We start from the raw sequence: 18,986 nt of genomic DNA on the forward strand, positions 1-18,986 counted from the left end.
CAGGATGGACTGGAAGATGCAGACGCCAACGGGACACAGGACAGAACCGGCAGTGACACGAGGGGTGGGAAGCAGCTCAGAGGCGTGTTTCTCGTGGTTCACACAACAGCCCAGAAAGGAGGAAGGAAATCCACGAAGTTATGGGAAGAGGGTAAGGCTGAGATGAGGAGGGAAGGTGGGATGAATGCAGGGAGATGTCATGAAGTTAATAACTGGACACCAAAACTCAGCTCTGCTTGGCCACACATGGTCCTTACCCCTGATGCTGAGTGTGGCCGAGGTCCTCTCCTGCCCGCACACACACAAGTACTCCCCAGCATCCTCGGCGGTCAGGTCACGGATCTCCAGCTCACACACGGCTCCCTCCTGCCTCAGGCTCACTCTGTCCCCAGCTCTGAGGGTCTCGGGCCCCTTCCTCCACTCCACGGGGGCCGCCTTGCTCAGCTCACAGTGCAGCGTGACTGTGGTCCCTTCTGTGGCCTCCTTGCTTCTCAGTCTTCTTGTGAACTCAGCAGGCAAAGCTGAGGACAGAGAGACACGAATATCAGAGTCTTGGGAGAACTCTGAAGGCAGGATGTGACAAGACAGAGAAAAAGGCATAAGCTCCCACAGGACACAGGACAGAACCTGCAGTGACCCGAGAGGTGGGAAGCAGCTCAGAGGCTGGTTTCTTGTGGTCCATACAACAGCCCAGGGAGGAGGAAGGAGTTCTGGGGAGTTATGGGAAGAGGGTGACGCTGAGACGAGGAGGGAAGGTGGGATGACTGCAGGGAGACGACACGAAGTCAGTGACTGGACACCAAACCCAGCTCTGCCTGGCCACATGCGGTCTTTACCCCTGACGGTGAGCGTGGCTGAGGTTTTCTCCTGCCCACACACACATGAATATTCTCCAGCATCCTCGGCGGTCAGCTCACGGATCTCCAGCTCACACACGGCCCCGTCCTGCCTCAGGCTCACTCTGTCCCCGGCTCTGAGGGTTTCGGGCCCCTTCTTCCACTCTACGGGGGCTTCCTTGCTGAGCTCACAGCGGAATGTGGATGTGGTCCCTTCCGTGACCTCCTTGCTTCTCAGTCTTCCTATGAACTCAGCAGGCAGAGCTGCAACAAGGTCCAATGGACACATCACCTTCATCCTCCCCCGGAAGGATGAAAGGGGTGGTGTGGGACTGCGGAGTGTCACGTGGGCAGGGTGGCTGAGATGCTTACCCTTGACGGTGAGCCTGGCCGACGTCCTCTGGTCCCCGAAACTGCAGAAGTACTGCCCGCTGTCCTGAGGCCGCAGGTCTCGGACCACCAGCTCCAGCACGGTCCCGTCCTGCCGCAAGCTGTACTTGCCTCCAGGCTGCAGGAGCTCATCCCCACGCCGCCACTCCACAGGCCTGACCACAGACGACAGCACGCAGCGCAGCGTGGCAGCGCCCCCCTCCAGCACCTCCACGTCCTTCAGGCCCTCTCGGAATTGCACTGGCCGAGCTGCGGACGGGCATGAGCTCCGTCAGCACAGCCCGCACGGCTGAGGATGGTGGAGGGCAGCAACCGGCAGAGGCAGGCAGGCCCACCTCGCTGTCTGCACTGGGGGCTGGGGATGGGGCCCCGAGAATGCTACCTGTCCAGGAGGGTGAGCCGAACCGCATGGAGCAGAGAAGGGTGGGGCATTATGGGGTACATTTAATGCCCCGAATTCACCTGTTGGCGCCCTAACCCTCAGGACCAAAGAATGGAGCCATATTTGGAGATAGGGGTCTTGAAAGAGATGATTGAGTTAAATGAGGTCAGTAGAATGGGTCTTACTCCCATATTATCGGTGTCCTTACAAGCAATGGAAATTAGCACAGAGACACACATAGAGGGATGACCAGGTGAAGACACAGGGAAAAGATGGCCATCGATACGCCAAGCAGAAAGGCCTTGAGGGAAACCAGGCCTGCAACACCTTGATCTCAGACTTCTGGTCTCCAAACCTAGGAGACAACAAATGTCTGTCTTTTAAGCCACCCAGTCTGTGATATTTGGTAGCCAGGCCAAGCCAACTGAGATGGAGATGAGCCAAGTCAAGAGAAGGCAGACACGGCAGTGTAAGCACACAAGAGAGTCAGCAATGAAGTTAAAAAAAAGAGAAAAAAAGACTGCTGGTCAGAAGACCAAGAGAGGGTGAGAGAGACTTTCAGGAGCAGAAGAAACCCAGAGACAGGGCAGACAGTGGGCAGAGTGAGATGGATGAACTGCTGAAGATACAGGTGGACGGAAGGAGCCTTAGGACACCCCGCACCCACACAAAGAGGACAGAGCGTGTCCTGGAGTCCCCCTTGCCCCGAGCGAGGCGAGAGACGTGTCAGGGGTGGCTGGAGGCTGCCCAGCGCCCCTCTCCCGGGGCTCACCGTGGACCCTGACAATGGAGCTGCTCCAGGCGCCCGCAGCCTCACACTTGTAGCGCCCGCTGTCCTGCAGGGTGGTCTCAGTGATGACCAGCTGGGCCCGGCGGCCCTCATAGGTCAGCCGGCACCGGGCCGATGGCCGCAGGGGCTTCCCATCCTTGGTCCAGCACACAGGGCTGTCTGAGACGGAAGTCTCACAGACCAGGGTCAGATCCTCCCCCTCCGTGACTGTGGCATCCGTGAGCCCCTGGGAGAAAACACTTGGCTTCTCTGCAGAGAGAGAGGGATGCGTAAGACTGTTGGGGGCTCCTGCAGGAGAAGCCCCAGGTCTTGCTATACACCAGCAGCACTCCTAGTCAGTGCCCACCTGCCGCTACGCCCCCATTCTGGGCTGCAGACAGGACTGCTGGGAGAACAGGATGGGCTCTGTGTGGCCCCGCCCCCACACTGACCTTGGGTTCACCTCTGCATACCATGGACAACAACATGTCTTCAGACAGCACCACTCAGCCCTGGGATCCAAGGCTCCAGCCCAAGGGAAGCCTACGGTGCCTTCCTTCTCTGGGAGCCCCAGGGCCTCACCCAGGAGATGGCCAAGCCACTGCCCTGAGGTTGCACGCTCAGCCATATGGACTGGTCCCCACCATGCACTGGGCCTGGCCCTGCAACCTACCTGTGACCTGCAAGGCAGCTGAGGTTCGCTGGTCACCTGCCTCAAAATGGACGGTGCCCGAGTCCTTGAGCGCCAGCTGCCGCAGGGTGAGCACATGGTATCCACCGGGCTGAGCCTCAATCTCATTGAGTTCATTGGCAGACAGGGGCGTTTTGTCCAAGAACCAGTGGACAGGCTTGTAGTCAGCAGGGGAGATACGGCAGCAGAAGGTGGCCGAGGAGCCCTCCTGCACCTCCGCGTCCTCCAAGTCCTCTATGATGAGCACTTTCTGGCCTGCAGAGACACAGACAGGCATGTCAGGGACCCCTGGATCACTGCCAAGGGAAACGGGGTGCTCCCCAAGGCCAGATCTGGGGTAGGCTCTCAGCAGAGAGCGAGCAAATGACTCTAACAAAAAAAACATTAAGTGGGTCTGAGCTGAACGGCCCAAAAGCATTTGTTTTAGGCCCAGCAGTGAGCCCTTAATCCACCTCTTGGGGCTTTCTGCAGAGCACACACGCTGACCCACAGCACGGCCCCTCCATCAAGCTGTGCTCCGTAACGTCTACACCCGTGGTCCCTGCCACAGAAATCACTTAATGCCATTCAATTTTGTATTAACAGATGTGTGGGGGGAAAAAAGAGCCATGCGGCTACGATAACATTTAAATTGAATGATTTGGAGGACTGACAACATGAATTTCTAGAAAAAAAAATTTCTTTTGCTGCTGTCTTAGGCATAATGAAAGCTTAAGAAGTCCTAAGTACTGATTGGCTGCCAGATTCCTTCTGCATTCACAGGTGTCTTGAAGCTATTGCATACCAGAAACCATAGATGGCACATCGGTTCTTGCTGTTGTTCAGTCCCTAAGTCACGTCTGACTCTTTGTGACCCCGTGGACCGCAGCACAGCAGGCTCCTCTGTCCTCCACCGTCTTCCTGAGTTTGCTCAAATTCACATCCATTGAGTCAGTGACGCTATCTAACCATTTCATCTTCTGCCACCGCCTTCTCCTTTAGCCTTCAATCTTTCTCAGCATCAGGGTCTTTTCCAGTGAGTCGGCTCTTCAAATCAAGTGGCCAAATACTAGAGCTTTGGCTTCAGCATCAGTCCTTCCAATGAATATTTAGAGTTGATTTCCTTTAGGATGGATTGGTTTGATCTTCCTGCGGTCCAAGGGACTCTCAGGAGTCTTCTTCAGCACAATTAAAAAGCACCATTCTCCAGCGCTCACCCATCTTAATGGTCCAGCTCTCACATCCGTACATGACCACTGGAGAAACATAGCTCTGACTGTGTGGACTTTGGCAGCAAAGTGATGTCTCTGCTTTTTAATATGCTGTCTACGTTTGTCATTGGAGAAGGCAATGGCAACCCACTCCAGTGTTCTTACCTAGAGAATCCCAGGGACGGGAGCCTGGTGGGCTGCCGTCTATGGGGTCGCACAGAGTTGGACACGACTGAAGCGACTTAGCAGCAGTAGCAGCAACAGGTTTCTCATAGCTTTCCTTCCAAGGAGCAAGCGTCTTTTAATCTCATGGCTGAAGTCACTGTCCACAGTGGTTTTGGAGCCCAAGAAAAGAAAATCTATCACTTTTCCCCATTCTATTATTTGCCATGAAGTGATGGGACCTGATGCCATGATCTTAGTTTTGAATGTTGAGTTCTAAGCCAGATTTTTCAAACTCCTCTTTCACCCTTATCAAGAGGCTCTTTAGTTCCTCTTCCCTTTCTGCCATTAGAGGGGTGTCATCTGCATATCTGAGCTTATCGATACTTCTCCCAGCAATCTTGATTCCAGCTTGTGCTTCTTCCAGCCTGGAATTGCACATGATGTACTCTGCATATAAGCTAAATAAGCAGGGTGACAATATCCAATGCACTCCTTTCCCAATTTTGTACCAGTTCATTGTTCCATGTCCCGTTTTAACTGCAGCTTCTTGACCTGCATACAGGTTTCTCAGGAGACAGGTATGGTTGTCTGGTATTCCCATCTCTTAAAGAATTTTCCACAGTTTGTTGTGATCCACATAATCAAAGGCTTTAGCGTAGTCAATGAAGCAGATGTTTTTCTGTAATTTCCTTGCTTTCTCTATGATTCAGCAAATGTTGGCAATTTGATCTCTGGTTCCTGTGCCTTTTCTAAACCCAGATTGTACATCTGGAAGTTCTTAGTTCACATACTGCTGAAGCCTGGCTTGAAGGACTTTGAGCATAACCTTACTGCTTCTGCTGTTTAGTCGCTTCAGTTGTGTCTGACTCCGTGCGACTCTATGGACTGCATCCCGCCAGGCTCCTCTGTCTATGGGGATTCTCCAGGCAAGAGTACTAGAGAGGGTTGCCTTGCCCTCCTCCAGGGGATCTTTGTGACCCAGGGATCGAACCCAGGTCTCCTGCATTGCAGGCAGATTCTTTACCATTGAGGCACCAGGGGAGCCCAGTGTGAAATGAGGGCAACTGTATAGTAGTTTGAACATTCTTTGGCATTGCTCTTCTTTGGGATTGGAATGAAAACTGATCTTTTCTAGTCTTGTGCCCACTGCTGAGTTTTCCAAATTTGCTGGCCTACTGAGCATAGCACTTTGGCAACATGAGATGGCGCATCCGGAGGGTGATTTATTCAAAAGGAGACAGGCACTGACCTCCTTATCTTTGTGTGTCAGTTGTGATTCATGAACTGACACACAAGGAGGAGGCTTTGGCAGGAAGCATCAGCCTGGCACAGCCTGTGTTCTGGATTTGTCCAAAGACTATATGTTGCTATTACAGTACACTCACTTGTATAACTGTGTTAGTCGCTCAGTCGTGCCCTACTCTTTGCGACCCCAAGGACCGCAGCCCGCCAGGCAGGCTTCTCTGTCCATGGGACTTTCCAAGCAAGGATACTGGAATGGGTTGCCATTTCCCTCTCAAGGGGATCTTCCTAACCCAGGGATCAAACCCAGGTCTCCTATACTGCAGGCAGATTCTTTACAGACTGAGCTACCAGGGAAGCCCCACTTTTATAACGCATATGTTTATTTATTTACCATCTATTTAGCTACATTAGGTCTTAGCATGGGGGCTTCAGTAATTGTGGCAGGCAGACTTAGCTGCTCCAAGGCATGTGGGATTTTAGTTCCCTGAGCAGGGATTGAACCCACATTCCCTGCACTGCAAGGCAGATTCTCAACCACTGTACCACCAAGGAAGTCTGGACACTTGCTTTAATTGCCCTTTTTAAGCATTAACATTCCCTTTAGATTAGACAGCTGTGATTCCATTGCACCAATGAAATGTTTTCACTGAGCTCAGTGGATTCACTGTATTTCACTGAAAAAGAGGAAAAAATTCCAGAGTGGGGCTTCTTTGTTATTTTCTATGGATAGATCCCGGGAAGGACCTACAGCTGACTTCACCCTGACGCCAGCCCTGGGATCAGAAGGGCTAGGCTCAACCCGGCCCTGATGCCTACTTGCCCTGCAACCCTGGAGCAGCCAATAAGCCGCAGTGAAGCCCCGGTTTCCTTATCAGTGAAGTAGGAGAATGACAACCCTCATCCTGCCGGCCCGGTGAAAACTGCTGTTCAAACCTGAAGACATCCCTGAGCCAGTGACTCTCCACAGGGGTGGAGGAGGTACATTCATGTGTAAGTACGTGCAGAGCCCATGTGTGAACACATGCCGGAAGGGCTCCAGAAACATTCACCCGGCAAACAAATGCACACGTAGACGAGGGCTGCCAGCTCACTGATACCAGGCCCAGCGACAAGACCACCCAGGGCAAGCCTCCTGGAGAGGGGAAACCGAGGCTGAGTTAGTCCAGGGCCAGGCAGAGCTCTGATCTCTGCTGCTGCTGCTGCTAAGGTGCTTCAGTCGTGTCCGACTCTGTGCGACCCCATAGACGGCAGCCCACCAGGCTCCCCCGTGCCTGGGATTCTCCAGGCAAGAACACTGGAGTGGGTTGCCATTTCTCCCATGCATGAAAGTGAAAAGTGAAAGTGAAGTCGCTCAGTCATGTCCGACTCTCAGCGACCCCATGGACTGCATCCCACCAGGCTCCTCCATCCGTGGGATTTTCCAGGCAACAGTACTGGAGTGGGGTGCCATTGACTGCCCACCTACAAATCTACTTTAGACATAGCTTACACCTGGGCACACCACAGGCCTTGAAATCAGTGGGCAAATGCGAGCAACAGCACGGTGCCCAGGCCTAACCTTTCACCAGGAGCCGCGCCTGGGACTGGGCCTGGCCAATGTCGCAGGTGTAGGTGTCACTGTCTGCCTTCTCCAGGGCGCTGATGGTGAGCCGCAAGGTCAGGCCCTCCTGGCTGGGCGCGTGCTTCCCCGAGGCCTGCAGCTCCGTGAGGCCCTTGCGCCAGGCCACGGAGACCGCGGGGCGCTCCGTCTTGCAGGTGAACGTGGCTGTGCCCTTCTCCTCCACGTGCAGGTCAGCCAACGGCTCCGTGAACCGGTTTGCCTTTTCTGGTGGAGGGGTAAGAATGAATGCGAGGGTGAGGCCTGTGCAGATGCCATGCAGGCCCTCAGGACGGGAAATCATTCCCATCACAGGTGGTTCTCCTGGCCCACCCACAGACCCTCAGGGACCTGGGTGAGTCCCTTATCTGCTGGGTGCCTCTCCCTTCCTAACTGGGACAGAACGGCTCCCAGGGGGCAGCCCCAGGCTCTCACGGGGTTTACCTTCCACTTGGAGACTGGCTGTGCTTTTGGAAGACTCCGTCTCACATGTGTATTTGCCCGAGTCTTTGAGTGTGGCTGCATGGATGACCAGCGAGGCCCGAGTGCCTTCAGTGAGCAGGTCATACTTCTGACTCTTGCGGATGGCCTTCCCATCCTTCAACCAGCGCACCGGGGTCCCCTCCCGTGACAGCTCACACCTCAGCACCACATCCTCACCCAGCATGGCCTGCTGGTCTTCCAGTGGCTTCATAATGTCAACTGACTTCTCTGAAAAGAACAGATACGGTGCCTGATAAGGCCTGGCCATAGCTCCACCCATGACCATGGCCCTAGCCATGGCTGGGGTTAAGACAAGGCAAGCATTCAAGAGCTATCAAGCTCTGGATGTTGAGACCACAGAACCCACAGCTCTAAAACTTCCAACTCTGGAACCTCAGGCCCAGGGACCTCAGAGCCCTGGAATGCCAGGGGAGGACCCTGGGAAAAAGAGCTGTTAGACTATAGAATCATCACTGTTCAGAGCTCTGTAACTCAAAGCATGGCCATGAGCTGAGCTTCACCCACTGTCACCAAGTATTTATGCTGGAAGTAGCAGCTCATAAATTTCAGTGGCAATTTCACTACCAACATGAGCCATACACCTTGGAAGCTACCACAGCATTTGAACCACGGACTGAAGATTACAAACCCTGCTCCTGCCCAAAGGCTCCAGAACCTCATCCTAAAGGGTAATCCTGGTCGTCCACGCAGTTCTGGATGACCAGAACCCCCCAGTACTCCAACAGATACCTCTAGGTGCTCAGCAGGGCCTGGGGAGGCAGTGCCTAGACACAAACCCTTGCAGCTTCCAAGCCCAGGACCCCGGCTCCAGGCTTCCTGGGAAGAGCCCAGGCTCAGGAGCTCCCAAAGCAGCCCCTGGACACACCCCCTTGACCTGCCCCAGCCAGTCAGTCCCCGTTGCCACCACTCACCCACCTTTGACGATGAGCGAGGCCTTGGAGGTGAGGCCCCGCACAGAGAAGACCACCTCCCCAGCGTCACTTGGCACGGCATCTCGGATAGCTAGAGTGTACTTGCGGCCCTGGCGCGTGGCACAGAAGCGGCCAGAGCTGCCCACTGTTTTCCCGCTCACTGTCCACTCAGCCACGTCGCCAGTGTCCTCATGGGACAGGATGCACTCGAAGCTGCAGCTCTCGCCCTCCAGCACCTCCACTGTCTTCAGCCTCTTGGTGATGCCCACATGCAGCTCTGCGGGCCACGGGAGACAGCTGTCACGCCCCACGAGACAGGCACCATCAACCGACAGCAGCCTCAGGCAGACCCCAGGAGGGGGCACGCCCCTGGATGACCCGCATACCCCCCTCTCCAGCCCCGCTCCCAGGAGGCCTCCTGCCTCTCTCAGCAAGGGTTCTCTCGGCCTCCCGCTGGCCACACCCTGGAAGTCAGATGGCTGATGGCTGTGAGTGGCAACCAGGATGACTCCCTTCACATTTGCTAGAGAATAACGTGGCGAGAATAAGCACCACCCAGTTGCCACCAGCTTACACGCTCCATTAAAAAGAACAGCTCCCCCAAATGCAGGGGAATCCAGCTCTAAGACAAACCCACCACACCACCCTTCCCCTTCCTGTCTCATCACAAACTGGCCAGACCATCAGGGACCAGCCAGGGGGTCACTGGGCAACACGCCTGCCAAACACATGAGAGGGGAAAGGACTCAGGGAGTGGAGTCAGGACAGACATACACGGGACCTCGGGGACCCGCCAGAACCATGCCCAGACGGGAAGGAGCCTGGGAAGAGAAAGGTGACCTGCCCACAGCCACCTTCACCAGGCGGTGCCATGGCCTGGGCGTCCTCCGGGGGCATCCTCTGCCTGACATCACAGCCTCTCCCATGCACCACCCTCCTGACGCCTCCCTCTGGGGCTCCTGTGCCTGCCCACACATCCCCAGGTGCAGAGGGAAGCTTCCAGCCTCCGCTGAATCCTTTAGCCCCTGGGACTTGATCAAGCAGGGCCAGTCTATCTCCCAGGCTTTGCTCTGTTGCCTGTTACCCCTGGCCCACCTGCCTGCACCTGGGCCTTCTAAGACCCTGTCGAGGCCACTCCTTCAGGAGCCTGCCCTGATCTCCCCAGGCTCAGCAGAGCAGACCCTGGCCTCTGAAGTGGGTGGGTGCCCTGAGCACAGGCACGCCCAGAGCCACGCCCCGGTGCCCTGGCCCCACATCTGCAGCTGGCCGCAGCACGCACCATGCACGCTGACACGGGCACGGGTCTCATCAGTGCCCACGTGGCAGGTGTACAGGCCAGCATCCTCCCGAGTCAGGCTGTGCACCACGAGGCCTCGCGTGCCCGCCGTGTGCAGGAAGTCGTACTTGTCACTGGGACCCAACTCCACACCGTCCTTCCGCCACACCACGTGGGCTTGGTGGTCAGAAACCTCGCACTGCAAGGTCAGTCTGCCCCGCTCCTCTGCAGACACATCGTCCAACGCCTTCAGGAACACCACCGGCTTCCCTGCAGGAAGAGCGTGGGCGACTCAGGGGACCAACTGCCGCCTCTGGCCCCCTGGGTAAAGGGTGCGTGTCCCAAGGGTCCCCACGGACCACACACAGCCACCTCACCTCTGACCGCCAGGTGGGCGGAGGCCGCAACCTTGGGGGAGGAGATGCTCACGGTGCCCCTGTCAGCCTGCCGGACCCGCTTCAGCACCAGTGTGTGGCGGCGGCCCTCGTGGGTGATCTCATGGAAGCTGTCGTTAAAGACCGGTGTCCCGTTGAGCAACCAGTCCACTTCTTCGTCCTCGTGGGACAGCTCGCAGGAGAAGCAGGCACGGCCCTCCTCCGCGACCTCCACGTCCTCCAGCGGCTGCGTCACCGTCACCTTCCGTTCTGCCGGGAGCATGAGGCGGCGTCAGCATGATCGCCTCTGCTGCTTCCTCTAGAGACCCCCTGGGGCCCACGCCCCTCTCTCTCTACCTTCCACAGTGACCTCCTAGAGACCCCCCGGGGCCCACGCCCCTCTCTCTCTACCTTCCACAGTGACCTCCTAGAGACCCTCTGGGGCCCACGCCCCTCTCTCTCTACCTTCCACAGTGACCTCCTAGAGACCCTCTGGGGCCCACGCCCCCTCTCTCTACCTTCCACAGTGACCTCCTAGAGACCCCACGGGGCCCACGCCCCTCTCTCTCTACTTTCCACAGTGACCTCCTAGAGACCCTCTGGGGCCCACGCCCCCTCTCTCTACCTTCCACAGTGACCTCCGCGCTGCTCTGGGCGCTGCCAGCCTGGCACCGGTAGACCCCAGCGTCGTCAGGGGTGAGCCGCAGGACACGCAGCTCCGCCATGTGGCCCTCCAGCCTCATCTTGAACTTGCTGGATGGCGCCAGGGGCGTCTCCTCCTTGTACCACTGCACAGCCTTGGGGGGAGGCTTGAAGTCACAGGACAGGACGACGGACTGCATCTCCCGCCCCACCTTGGGCTCCAGGGGCCGTGTGAGCACCACAGGAATGTCTGCCGTGGGAAAGCAAAGAGGGAAGCAGGCATAAAGTGGGCCAGACCACGAGGCCGGAACCCCCGCCCCCCAGGCCCTGTCCACCCTCAGCCGAGCCACTGGGCAGCACCCTCTCACCAGAGACCACCAAGGAGGCGGTGGAGTGCGATTTGCCGATGGTGAAGTGCACCGGCCCCGTCATGGTGGAGTAGGTGCGCCGCAGCGTCAGCCGATGCACCGTGCCCTCCTGCTCTATCCCCACGTCAGGCCCCGCCTGCAGCACCGTCTTCCCCAGGAGCCACTTGGCGGGCCGCACTGAGGGGATGGAGGTCTCACACTCGAACCAGGCGGGCGCCGGCTCCATCACCGTCACATCCTGCAGGCCCCGCACGACCACGATGGACTGCTCTGTGGATGAGGGCCAGTCAGTGGGGCAGTCCCACGGGAGGGTCGTGAGCCCCGCCCCTGCACCTCTGCAGGCCCTGCTCCTGGGAACAGACTCTCTCAAGCACAGTCACATCCTCTTGGGAGCACCCTGAGGCCACCAATCAGGCCCTTCTCAGAGTTGTGTTCAGCTTTATGCAACCCTATGGACTGTAGCCTACCAGGCTCCTCCGTCCATGGTATTCTCCAGGCAGGAATACTGGAGTGGGTTGCCCTGCCCTCCTCCAGGGGATCTTCCCCACCCAGGGACCGAACCCAGGCCTCTTATGTCTCCTGCACTGGCAGGCGGTTCTTTACCACTAGCGCGACCTGGGAAGCCCGAGCCTCCAAGTGCCAAAGGCCACAACCCTTCTCCTGGGGAAAAAAGGAACAGCTTCCACCTGGCCCCGCCCAAACCTTCTACGAAGAACTGTGCACTGGTCTTCACATCGCCGGCATCACACGTGTAGGTGTCCTCGTCCTCGGGCTGGACGGCGTTGATGACCAGCTTGCGGTAGAGGCCGTCACTGACCATCTCGTACTTGGCTCCGGGATGGAGCTCCACGCTACCCTTGAACCACCGCACCTGGGCACTGGCCCTGGACATCTGGCACTCAAGCACGCCGCGGTGCTTCTCCATGGCAATCTTATCCCGCAGCGGGCGGAGGATGGACACAGGCAGCTCTGGGAGTATAGCCCGCGGGGTCAGAGTGGGCACAGTGAGCCCAAACCCCCAGGACGGGGTGCTTGGGCTGTGCATCTTCCCACCAGCCAACCTGGGACCCCATGCTCAGGCTAAAAAGAGCCCAGCGACCCGCCCACCAGAGCTAGCGGGCAGCGCAGCAGAGTCTCACCCTCAGGCTGGCCTGGGACGTGCTGCTCACCTCTGACCACAAGGACTTATCCAGGGGGCCCTTGGCATGTGCGTGCCTGCCCCACCCAGACATCCCATCCATCCCCTCGCCACACGGCCTTACCCTCACCCTGCACACCCCGAATCCTCTGCACCCTGTCCCCTCCATACGTATCCAATACCCGGGCCCCTACCTGCAGCCTGTTCCCAGGCCCTTTCTCCCTCCTGCCCCACCGTCACCTTGACTGTCACCAAGTTCACCAGACAAAAGGCTTGTACGCTCACCTCCTGCCGGGCCTCACACCCTTTCTCTCCAGCATTTGCTGAGGTCCCAGGAGGGAGAATTTACTGGTAACTACATGTTCAACAAAGAAGGAGACCGCAAGACTGCCTCCTCTAGTCCACTTTCTTCCTGCTGAGGAGGGAATACCCATTTCCCTCCTCCTGGGTCATTTCTAACCTCATTCCGGGAGGGACCCCAGGACAAAGACAGCGGGCCTTCCAGCCCCGTAAGACTCAGCACATGTACTTGTCCACACAGACACTGTCCAGCCCATGCCTTGTTCGGGGCTCCCATTACCTTTTACTCGGAGCTGGGCTCGCGATTCTGCATTTTCCGCTACAAACTTGATTTCCCCTGCATCTTCCACCAGGACTCTCCGATAGATGAGAGTGTATGTCCTTCCTGGGGACAAAGCCCACTCAGGACTAAAGGGCAGGGTGGCCCGGGGATGGGGAGGGGTGGCCTGGGGGCAGGAAGTGGGGAGGACCCCTGCTTTGGCCCCCCACTGTCCCCGTCTCACCTTCCTGGCGGATCCTCACGTTGTCACTGGGCCGCAGCTTACTGCCCTCCCAGAACCACTGCGCAGGCACCTCATCGTGGGAGACCTCACAGGAGAAGGTGGCGCCCTCTTTCTCCACCACTTCCACATCCTCCAGAGGCCTCACGATCTGCACATTCCGGCCTGGGGCACAGAGCAGGCCCTGCTACACCCCGAGGCACAGGCGTCCTATCTGACCGCCACCCCTGGCCCAGCTTGCTGACGGGGTACAGGCTGGGCACAAGGGCAGAACTAGAGGGCCAAGCACTTGCTGGGGGTCGCAGTAGGGGGCCAGAAGGTCCTTGCAGCCACCCGCCCAGCCCTCACCTTGCACCTTCAGGGAGGCCGAGCTCTGAGCATCGTGGGCATCGCACACATACACGCCCTGGTCTCCGAGCTCACATCGGTAAATGACGAGACTCCTGCAGGCCCCCTGGGCCATCATGCCCATGGTCTTGCTTACCCGCAGCTCCACGTTGTCCTGTGAAGGAACGAGGCCGAGTCAAGGGCTGGTACTGCCCAGCAGAGCGGTCTGACACTTGCCCACCCCCGGTGAGAGGCAAGAGGGGGCAGAGGAGTTTGCGGGCACCTTCAACCAGCGCACATCCACATTGGGGCGTGAGAGCTCACAGTCCAGGGCCACCTTTTCCTTCTCTGTGGCCACCACGTCCTGCAGAGGGCGGACGAACTTCACAGGCAGCTCTGGGAAGACAAGAGGGAAGTGCTGAGAAGCAGGGCCTCCGTGCAGGGCAGAGTCTGAACTGGCTGGAGTCACTCAGCTGGTTTTAGGAACGAGTCCCCTCCCCTACGATGCCCCACCTGCCTCCCTGGCACCGTAGGGACAGGGGCAGACACCTTGGAGTGAGTGCTGCCCCACCCATAAGCACCCACCAGTGACCACCAGATGAGCAGAGGTGTGCACGCCCTCCGCCCTGAAGGCCACCAAGCCACCGTCCTGCCGCTGCAGCCGTGACAGCGTGAGGGTGTGTGTGGGGCCGTGCACCGCCAGCTGGCAGTTGGGTCCTGGCTGGAGCCGAAGACCGTCTCGAGTCCAGTTGCCCTCCACGTCAGCGTGGGACAGCTCTACTTCCATAGTGGCCATGCCCTGCTCCTGCGCCTCCACGGCCTGCAGGCCCCGCACGAGCCGGACCTGGCGCACTACGGGACAAATAAGGGGAAGGATGAGCCACTGCAGCAAGACCCTGACCCTCGGGCCAGCCCTTGTCATGACCCCAGGGAGCCTCACGGTGCCCTGTGGGGGAGGCCTCCCCGCCCCTCACTCCCTTCCCCTCCTCCCCGGCCCCTGCCAAGTGCAGGGTCTTCTTCCCTTTTCCCCCTTTCCCAAGGCTCTGCCCCCAGACGGAGGTCCCTCTCCTCCTACCCTCTCTACCTCCTCAATGCTCAACCCTTGGACCAAGCTCGCCTAGCTGCTCACTTTCCACAGTCAGCTTGGCCTGTGTCTTGTCGTCTGGTGTCTCGCAGCCGTAGAAGCCACGGTCAGCGAAACCCACACCGTGGAGAACCAGACGGTGGCGTGCACCCTCGGCGTGGATCTCCACTTTCTCGCCCGACGCGAGTGCTACAGCATTGCGTGTCCACTTGACCTCCGGCCACGGCCGAGTCAGCTCCACCTCCATGGTCACTGAGCTCCGCTCCTCCATGGTCTGTGGCTCCAGCTTCTTTCTGAACAACACTGGAGCCTCTGCAGTCATGAGAGAAGGAGATCACCAGAGCCACTGTTTACTCTCGGAAAAGCAAGGCAGAGGGACCCGGCCCCTGACCCCTAGCCAGCAGACCTGCCCTCCACCACATTCTGATTCCGAGCTAGGGAAGACCTTGGCCATTCTCAGCGCTCAGCTGCACGTGTGCGCAGGTATGATTTTATGGGTGGATAAGAGCCCTTCAGCTGGAGGAAGGCATGGCAACCCACTCCAGCATTTTTGCCTGGAGAATCCCATGGACAAAGAAGCCTGACAGGCTACCGTCCACGGGGTCACAGGGAGTCGGACACGACTGAGCGACTGAGCACACACACAACCACACTTCAGGAGGGCTTCTTCTTGCCCAGTCCCCCTCCCACATACTGCTCCCCTCTTCTGAACACCCTCCTGCCACGCCCATAAGAGCCTGAAACTCCTCAGTGTGGCTGGTGAGCAGAAGCATAGGGACACAGAGAGCTCTTGAGACAGGCAGACTCCGAGCCCCCAGACCAGCTGCACCCTGTTCAACTAGGCCCTTGGTGCACCACATTAAGGAAGAGAAATGTTTGAGTCCTCCTCCCAGACTCAGGTTGTGCCATGGGCAGAAGTGAATCTGCCCATTTAACTCCCTTCCGCATGAGATGGCTTGGCTCCCCTGGGGTAAAGTTCTGGTTCTCCCCACACAACCTGGCTTCAGTGAGCCAAGCGCATCCCCATCCCCTGCATATGCTTGCCCACCTTGCCACCTCTCCCACCTCTGGGCTCAGCAAGGGTCCTTTCCCTAGGAAGACCCCCTGGATCACGACCTCTGCCCACTCTCCCTCCAGGTGTGCACTGCAAGAGTTTACCATCTCCCCTTCAGAGCAGGTGCCTGGCCCCATGGTCCCACTCTGCAGCTGATAAACCCACATCCTCTGAAGTCAGCCCAAGGCTCTGGATCCAGGCTGGCAGCAGGGTGTATCAGTACAGCCACCTGGGAACCAGCTCACTAGGAGAAGCTGGTATAAGAAGCTGTGGCGCCCTCCCTGCCGCCCCACAAGCTCACCTCGGACCCGGAGGGCAGCTGTGGACTGGATGCCCTCAGCCTGCGCAGTGACCTGGCCGGCATCCTCCAGGGCCAGGCTTAAGATGGTCAGGCTGTGGCTGGCACCCTTCTGCGAGATGAGAAACTTCTCGCTGGACTGTAGTTGGACACCGTCTCGGAACCATGTGACTGCCACGTCGCTGGGGGTCACCACGCACTGGAAAGTGGCCTCGCTCCCCTCCTCCGCAACCACCGCACTCAGCCCAGACGTGAACTTGACCACACGGGGTACTGTGGACAGGGGCTCCACTTGAGATACAGACAGGATAGGCGGGGCCTCCCCCTCTTGCAGACTCCGCGGAAGGACACCTCTTTCCGGAAGCCTCCCAAGAATGCTCCGCCGAGCTACCCACCCTCCCCGGCGACTCAGCCCGCAGACCTGGCACACGCATACCGATAACAGTGAGCATGGCGCTGGTGTGGTCGTCGCGGCTCTCACACACGTACTCCCCTGCATCCTCTGCCCGCAGGCCCGACACCGTGAGCGAGCGCCGAGGCCCCGCAGCCGCCATCTGGAAGCGTTTGCCGGCCCGGAGTTGCGTGCTTCCGCGGCGCCACACCACCTCAGCCTGCGCAGGGCTCAGCTCACAGACCAGCGTCACCGTGCCGCCCAGATCCCCGCTCACGGGCTCCAGGGGGCGGCAAAACTTGGCAGCCACCTCTAGGGGAGGGGAGGGGACGTCAGCCTGGCAGGGTTCAGGCCGCAGAACCAGCTCCGAGCCGCCTGGTTGCACGCCCGGAGCCGCACCCAGTCTCCACTCCAGGATGCTGCCAACAAGGGGTTCCCAGAGGACCACCCCATGGAGCTGCTCACCTTCCACCTGTACCGGGAAGTCCTGCCCCTCTGTGCCCACGCGGCAGCTGTAGACAGCGCTGTCCAGGGTCTGTGCCCCACGCATGGTCAGGGTGTGGGTGTCCCCTAGGCTGGCCATCTCGTGCCGCTTGCTGCGGCGAATCTCCACACCATCTTTGAACCACGTCACCGTGGCCACAGACGGCGTGGCCAGAGTGGCTGTCAGGATGATGTCCTCGTGTTCCCTGACCACCAGCGGTTCCCTGCGTCTGGGTTTCTCTGGGGCCGGGGTCTCAAACTCCGGCTCTGGGCAGGGGGATAACAAAGGAGCATTAGACAGGGGACCCTCTCACCCTTGACCTGAATACCAGCCCCCTCCAGGCCACGCGGTGGGAGACTTGAAATTAAACTGCCTAGGCTGTCCGCCTCTCCACCCCGGCCTCTCTTCTGAGCAAGCCAGCGAGGAACGCCTCAGGGCCACACTCCGCCTGCCAGGCACCATCCAGGCTCCCAGGGGCAGCACAGGGCAGTGAGGAGGAGCCACCTGGGACCACAGGCCTGGGGGCCACAAGTTCTGTCCACCAAGAGCTCAGAGTCCAGGATCCCTGCCCCACCCCAAGGGGCGCTGGGCCCCACGAGCAGCTAAGGCAGGGAAAGCGGGGCACATAATGACCCTGATGCAGCCTGGGGCTGGGCCAGCATTCCAGAAGGGCAGGAGGGAGCGGGGCCAGGAAGGGCAGCAGAGGAGGACAAGCTCAGTAGAGGAACCCCCTGTGGGGAGGGGAGAGGCCAGGCAAAGACTGAGACTGTGAAATAGCCTGAGTGCCTCCAGCAGCAGGGGAAAGGCCAGGGCCGAGAAGGGGGAGAGGGAGGCCCTGGGAGGGGGCCTAAGAGGGTCCCTGTGAGGGCTGATCCAGGGGACCACCTGGAAAGACCATGCTGGCTGCAGGATCAGATGCCAGGACCACAGCTGGGGACAGAGACAGGGTCATTGAGCTCAGGACTCCGAAACCCAGTGATGTCACCAGGAGCAGGAGGGACAGGAGCAAGCAGGCAATATACCGGCTTGGCTCAGGCCCAGGACAGAATGGGCATCTGAGCAGAGGCCAACACAACAGGCTGACCTAAATACAGCTGGACCGTCAGGGGCCCGAGCCGAGACGGGGCGCCAGACCCAGTGAAGGCAGGGGCGTTCAAGGCCAGAAGTGCCCCAGAGCAGGGCTCCACAGCTGCCCAGGAAGACTTAATATGGGAATAGTGCCCCCTGCTGACCACAGACAGAGAATGGCCATTTCAGCAGCCTGCAGATGGCTGAGAAAGCCTCTGTGGCAGGTTTCACACTGGGAAAGGTATGGATGTGGCGGAGAGAAGCGGGAATCTGGGGGAGCAGATGTCAAGAGTGTCCTGGACTCGGGGCTCTGGCAGGCGTCCTGCCACTCAAGGGCCTTGCGGGGAGACAGAGCCCTGGAGCTGACTGCATCCGTGGAGAACCCAGCAGAGGACCCAGCATCCCCCGCACTCACACCCCCCCACCCAGCCTTGGCACCCACCTGTGACATCCAGGTGGAAGGAGACCTTCTGGCCCCCGGCCTCGCAGCTGTACTCCCCGGCGTCTGCCTTGCCCGCCTGCTGCACCACCAGCTGCCGGGTGCAGCCCTTGGCCTCCACATGCACTTTCGAGCTCGAACTCAGCTTCTTCCCATCCTTGTACCACGTCACCTCCGTCTGGGCCTGGGCCACCTCGCAGCTCAGTGTGGTGCGGGCGCCTGCCTTGGCCTGCACTTCACTGCATGCCGGCTGCTCCTTGGCAAACACCACCATAGGCTCTGCAGACAAGGAAGGATGCACAGGCTCAGAGACGCCATCTAAGTCAGGAATGCAGCAGTATGGAAAGAAGGGCTGGGCAGGTAGGAAGGGGGCTGGGCCCTGCTCCAGGCTCTGTGTTGTCCCATAAGTGCCCACAATTGATCTATACATTCCGTGCGTCCTGCTCCAAGTGGGGGCTCTGGGAAAGATTTCTTCCCTGCACAGATTCCTCTAGGAAAGGAAATGTGGGATCAGGATGCACGTGCCCTTCAACCTTCCTAGATAATGCAGTCTTTCTCACACA

At 58.8% G+C, this 18,986-nt stretch overlaps 1 protein-coding gene across 39 annotated transcripts in view; it reads right to left on the reverse strand.

The window, feature by feature from the left end:
* The window catches only part of OBSCN (obscurin, cytoskeletal calmodulin and titin-interacting RhoGEF), a 230,155-nt gene that overhangs the window by 81,979 nt on the left and 129,190 nt on the right, over positions 1-18,986 (reverse strand). For 38 of the 39 annotated variants that reach the window (XM_070792362.1, XM_070792374.1, XM_070792359.1 and 35 more), the window contains 23 exons: positions 18,427-18,702; positions 16,898-17,182; positions 16,478-16,744; positions 16,045-16,314; positions 14,735-15,001; positions 14,191-14,457; positions 13,889-14,001; positions 13,627-13,780; positions 13,282-13,443; positions 13,059-13,163; positions 12,043-12,309; positions 11,341-11,610; positions 10,956-11,222; positions 10,334-10,600; positions 9,960-10,226; positions 8,685-8,957; positions 7,710-7,976; positions 7,227-7,493; positions 3,051-3,323; positions 2,381-2,647; positions 1,209-1,475; positions 837-1,100; positions 258-521 (listed from right to left, as the gene is read on the reverse strand). In XM_070792362.1, the coding sequence (XP_070648463.1) occupies positions 258-521; positions 837-1,100; positions 1,209-1,475; positions 2,381-2,647; positions 3,051-3,323; positions 7,227-7,493; positions 7,710-7,976; positions 8,685-8,957; positions 9,960-10,226; positions 10,334-10,600; positions 10,956-11,222; positions 11,341-11,610; positions 12,043-12,309; positions 13,059-13,163; positions 13,282-13,443; positions 13,627-13,780; positions 13,889-14,001; positions 14,191-14,457; positions 14,735-15,001; positions 16,045-16,314; positions 16,478-16,744; positions 16,898-17,182; positions 18,427-18,702 (5,646 nt within the window). The remainder of the gene's footprint in view (positions 1-257; positions 522-836; positions 1,101-1,208; positions 1,476-2,380; positions 2,648-3,050; positions 3,324-7,226; positions 7,494-7,709; positions 7,977-8,684; positions 8,958-9,959; positions 10,227-10,333; positions 10,601-10,955; positions 11,223-11,340; positions 11,611-12,042; positions 12,310-13,058; positions 13,164-13,281; positions 13,444-13,626; positions 13,781-13,888; positions 14,002-14,190; positions 14,458-14,734; positions 15,002-16,044; positions 16,315-16,477; positions 16,745-16,897; positions 17,183-18,426; positions 18,703-18,986) is intronic. The other variant, XM_070792373.1, reaches the window with a different exon arrangement.

Source organism: Bos indicus, chromosome 7 (genome assembly GCF_029378745.1).
Source record: "Bos indicus isolate NIAB-ARS_2022 breed Sahiwal x Tharparkar chromosome 7, NIAB-ARS_B.indTharparkar_mat_pri_1.0, whole genome shotgun sequence".
NCBI classification, from domain to species: domain Eukaryota; kingdom Metazoa; phylum Chordata; class Mammalia; order Artiodactyla; family Bovidae; genus Bos; species Bos indicus.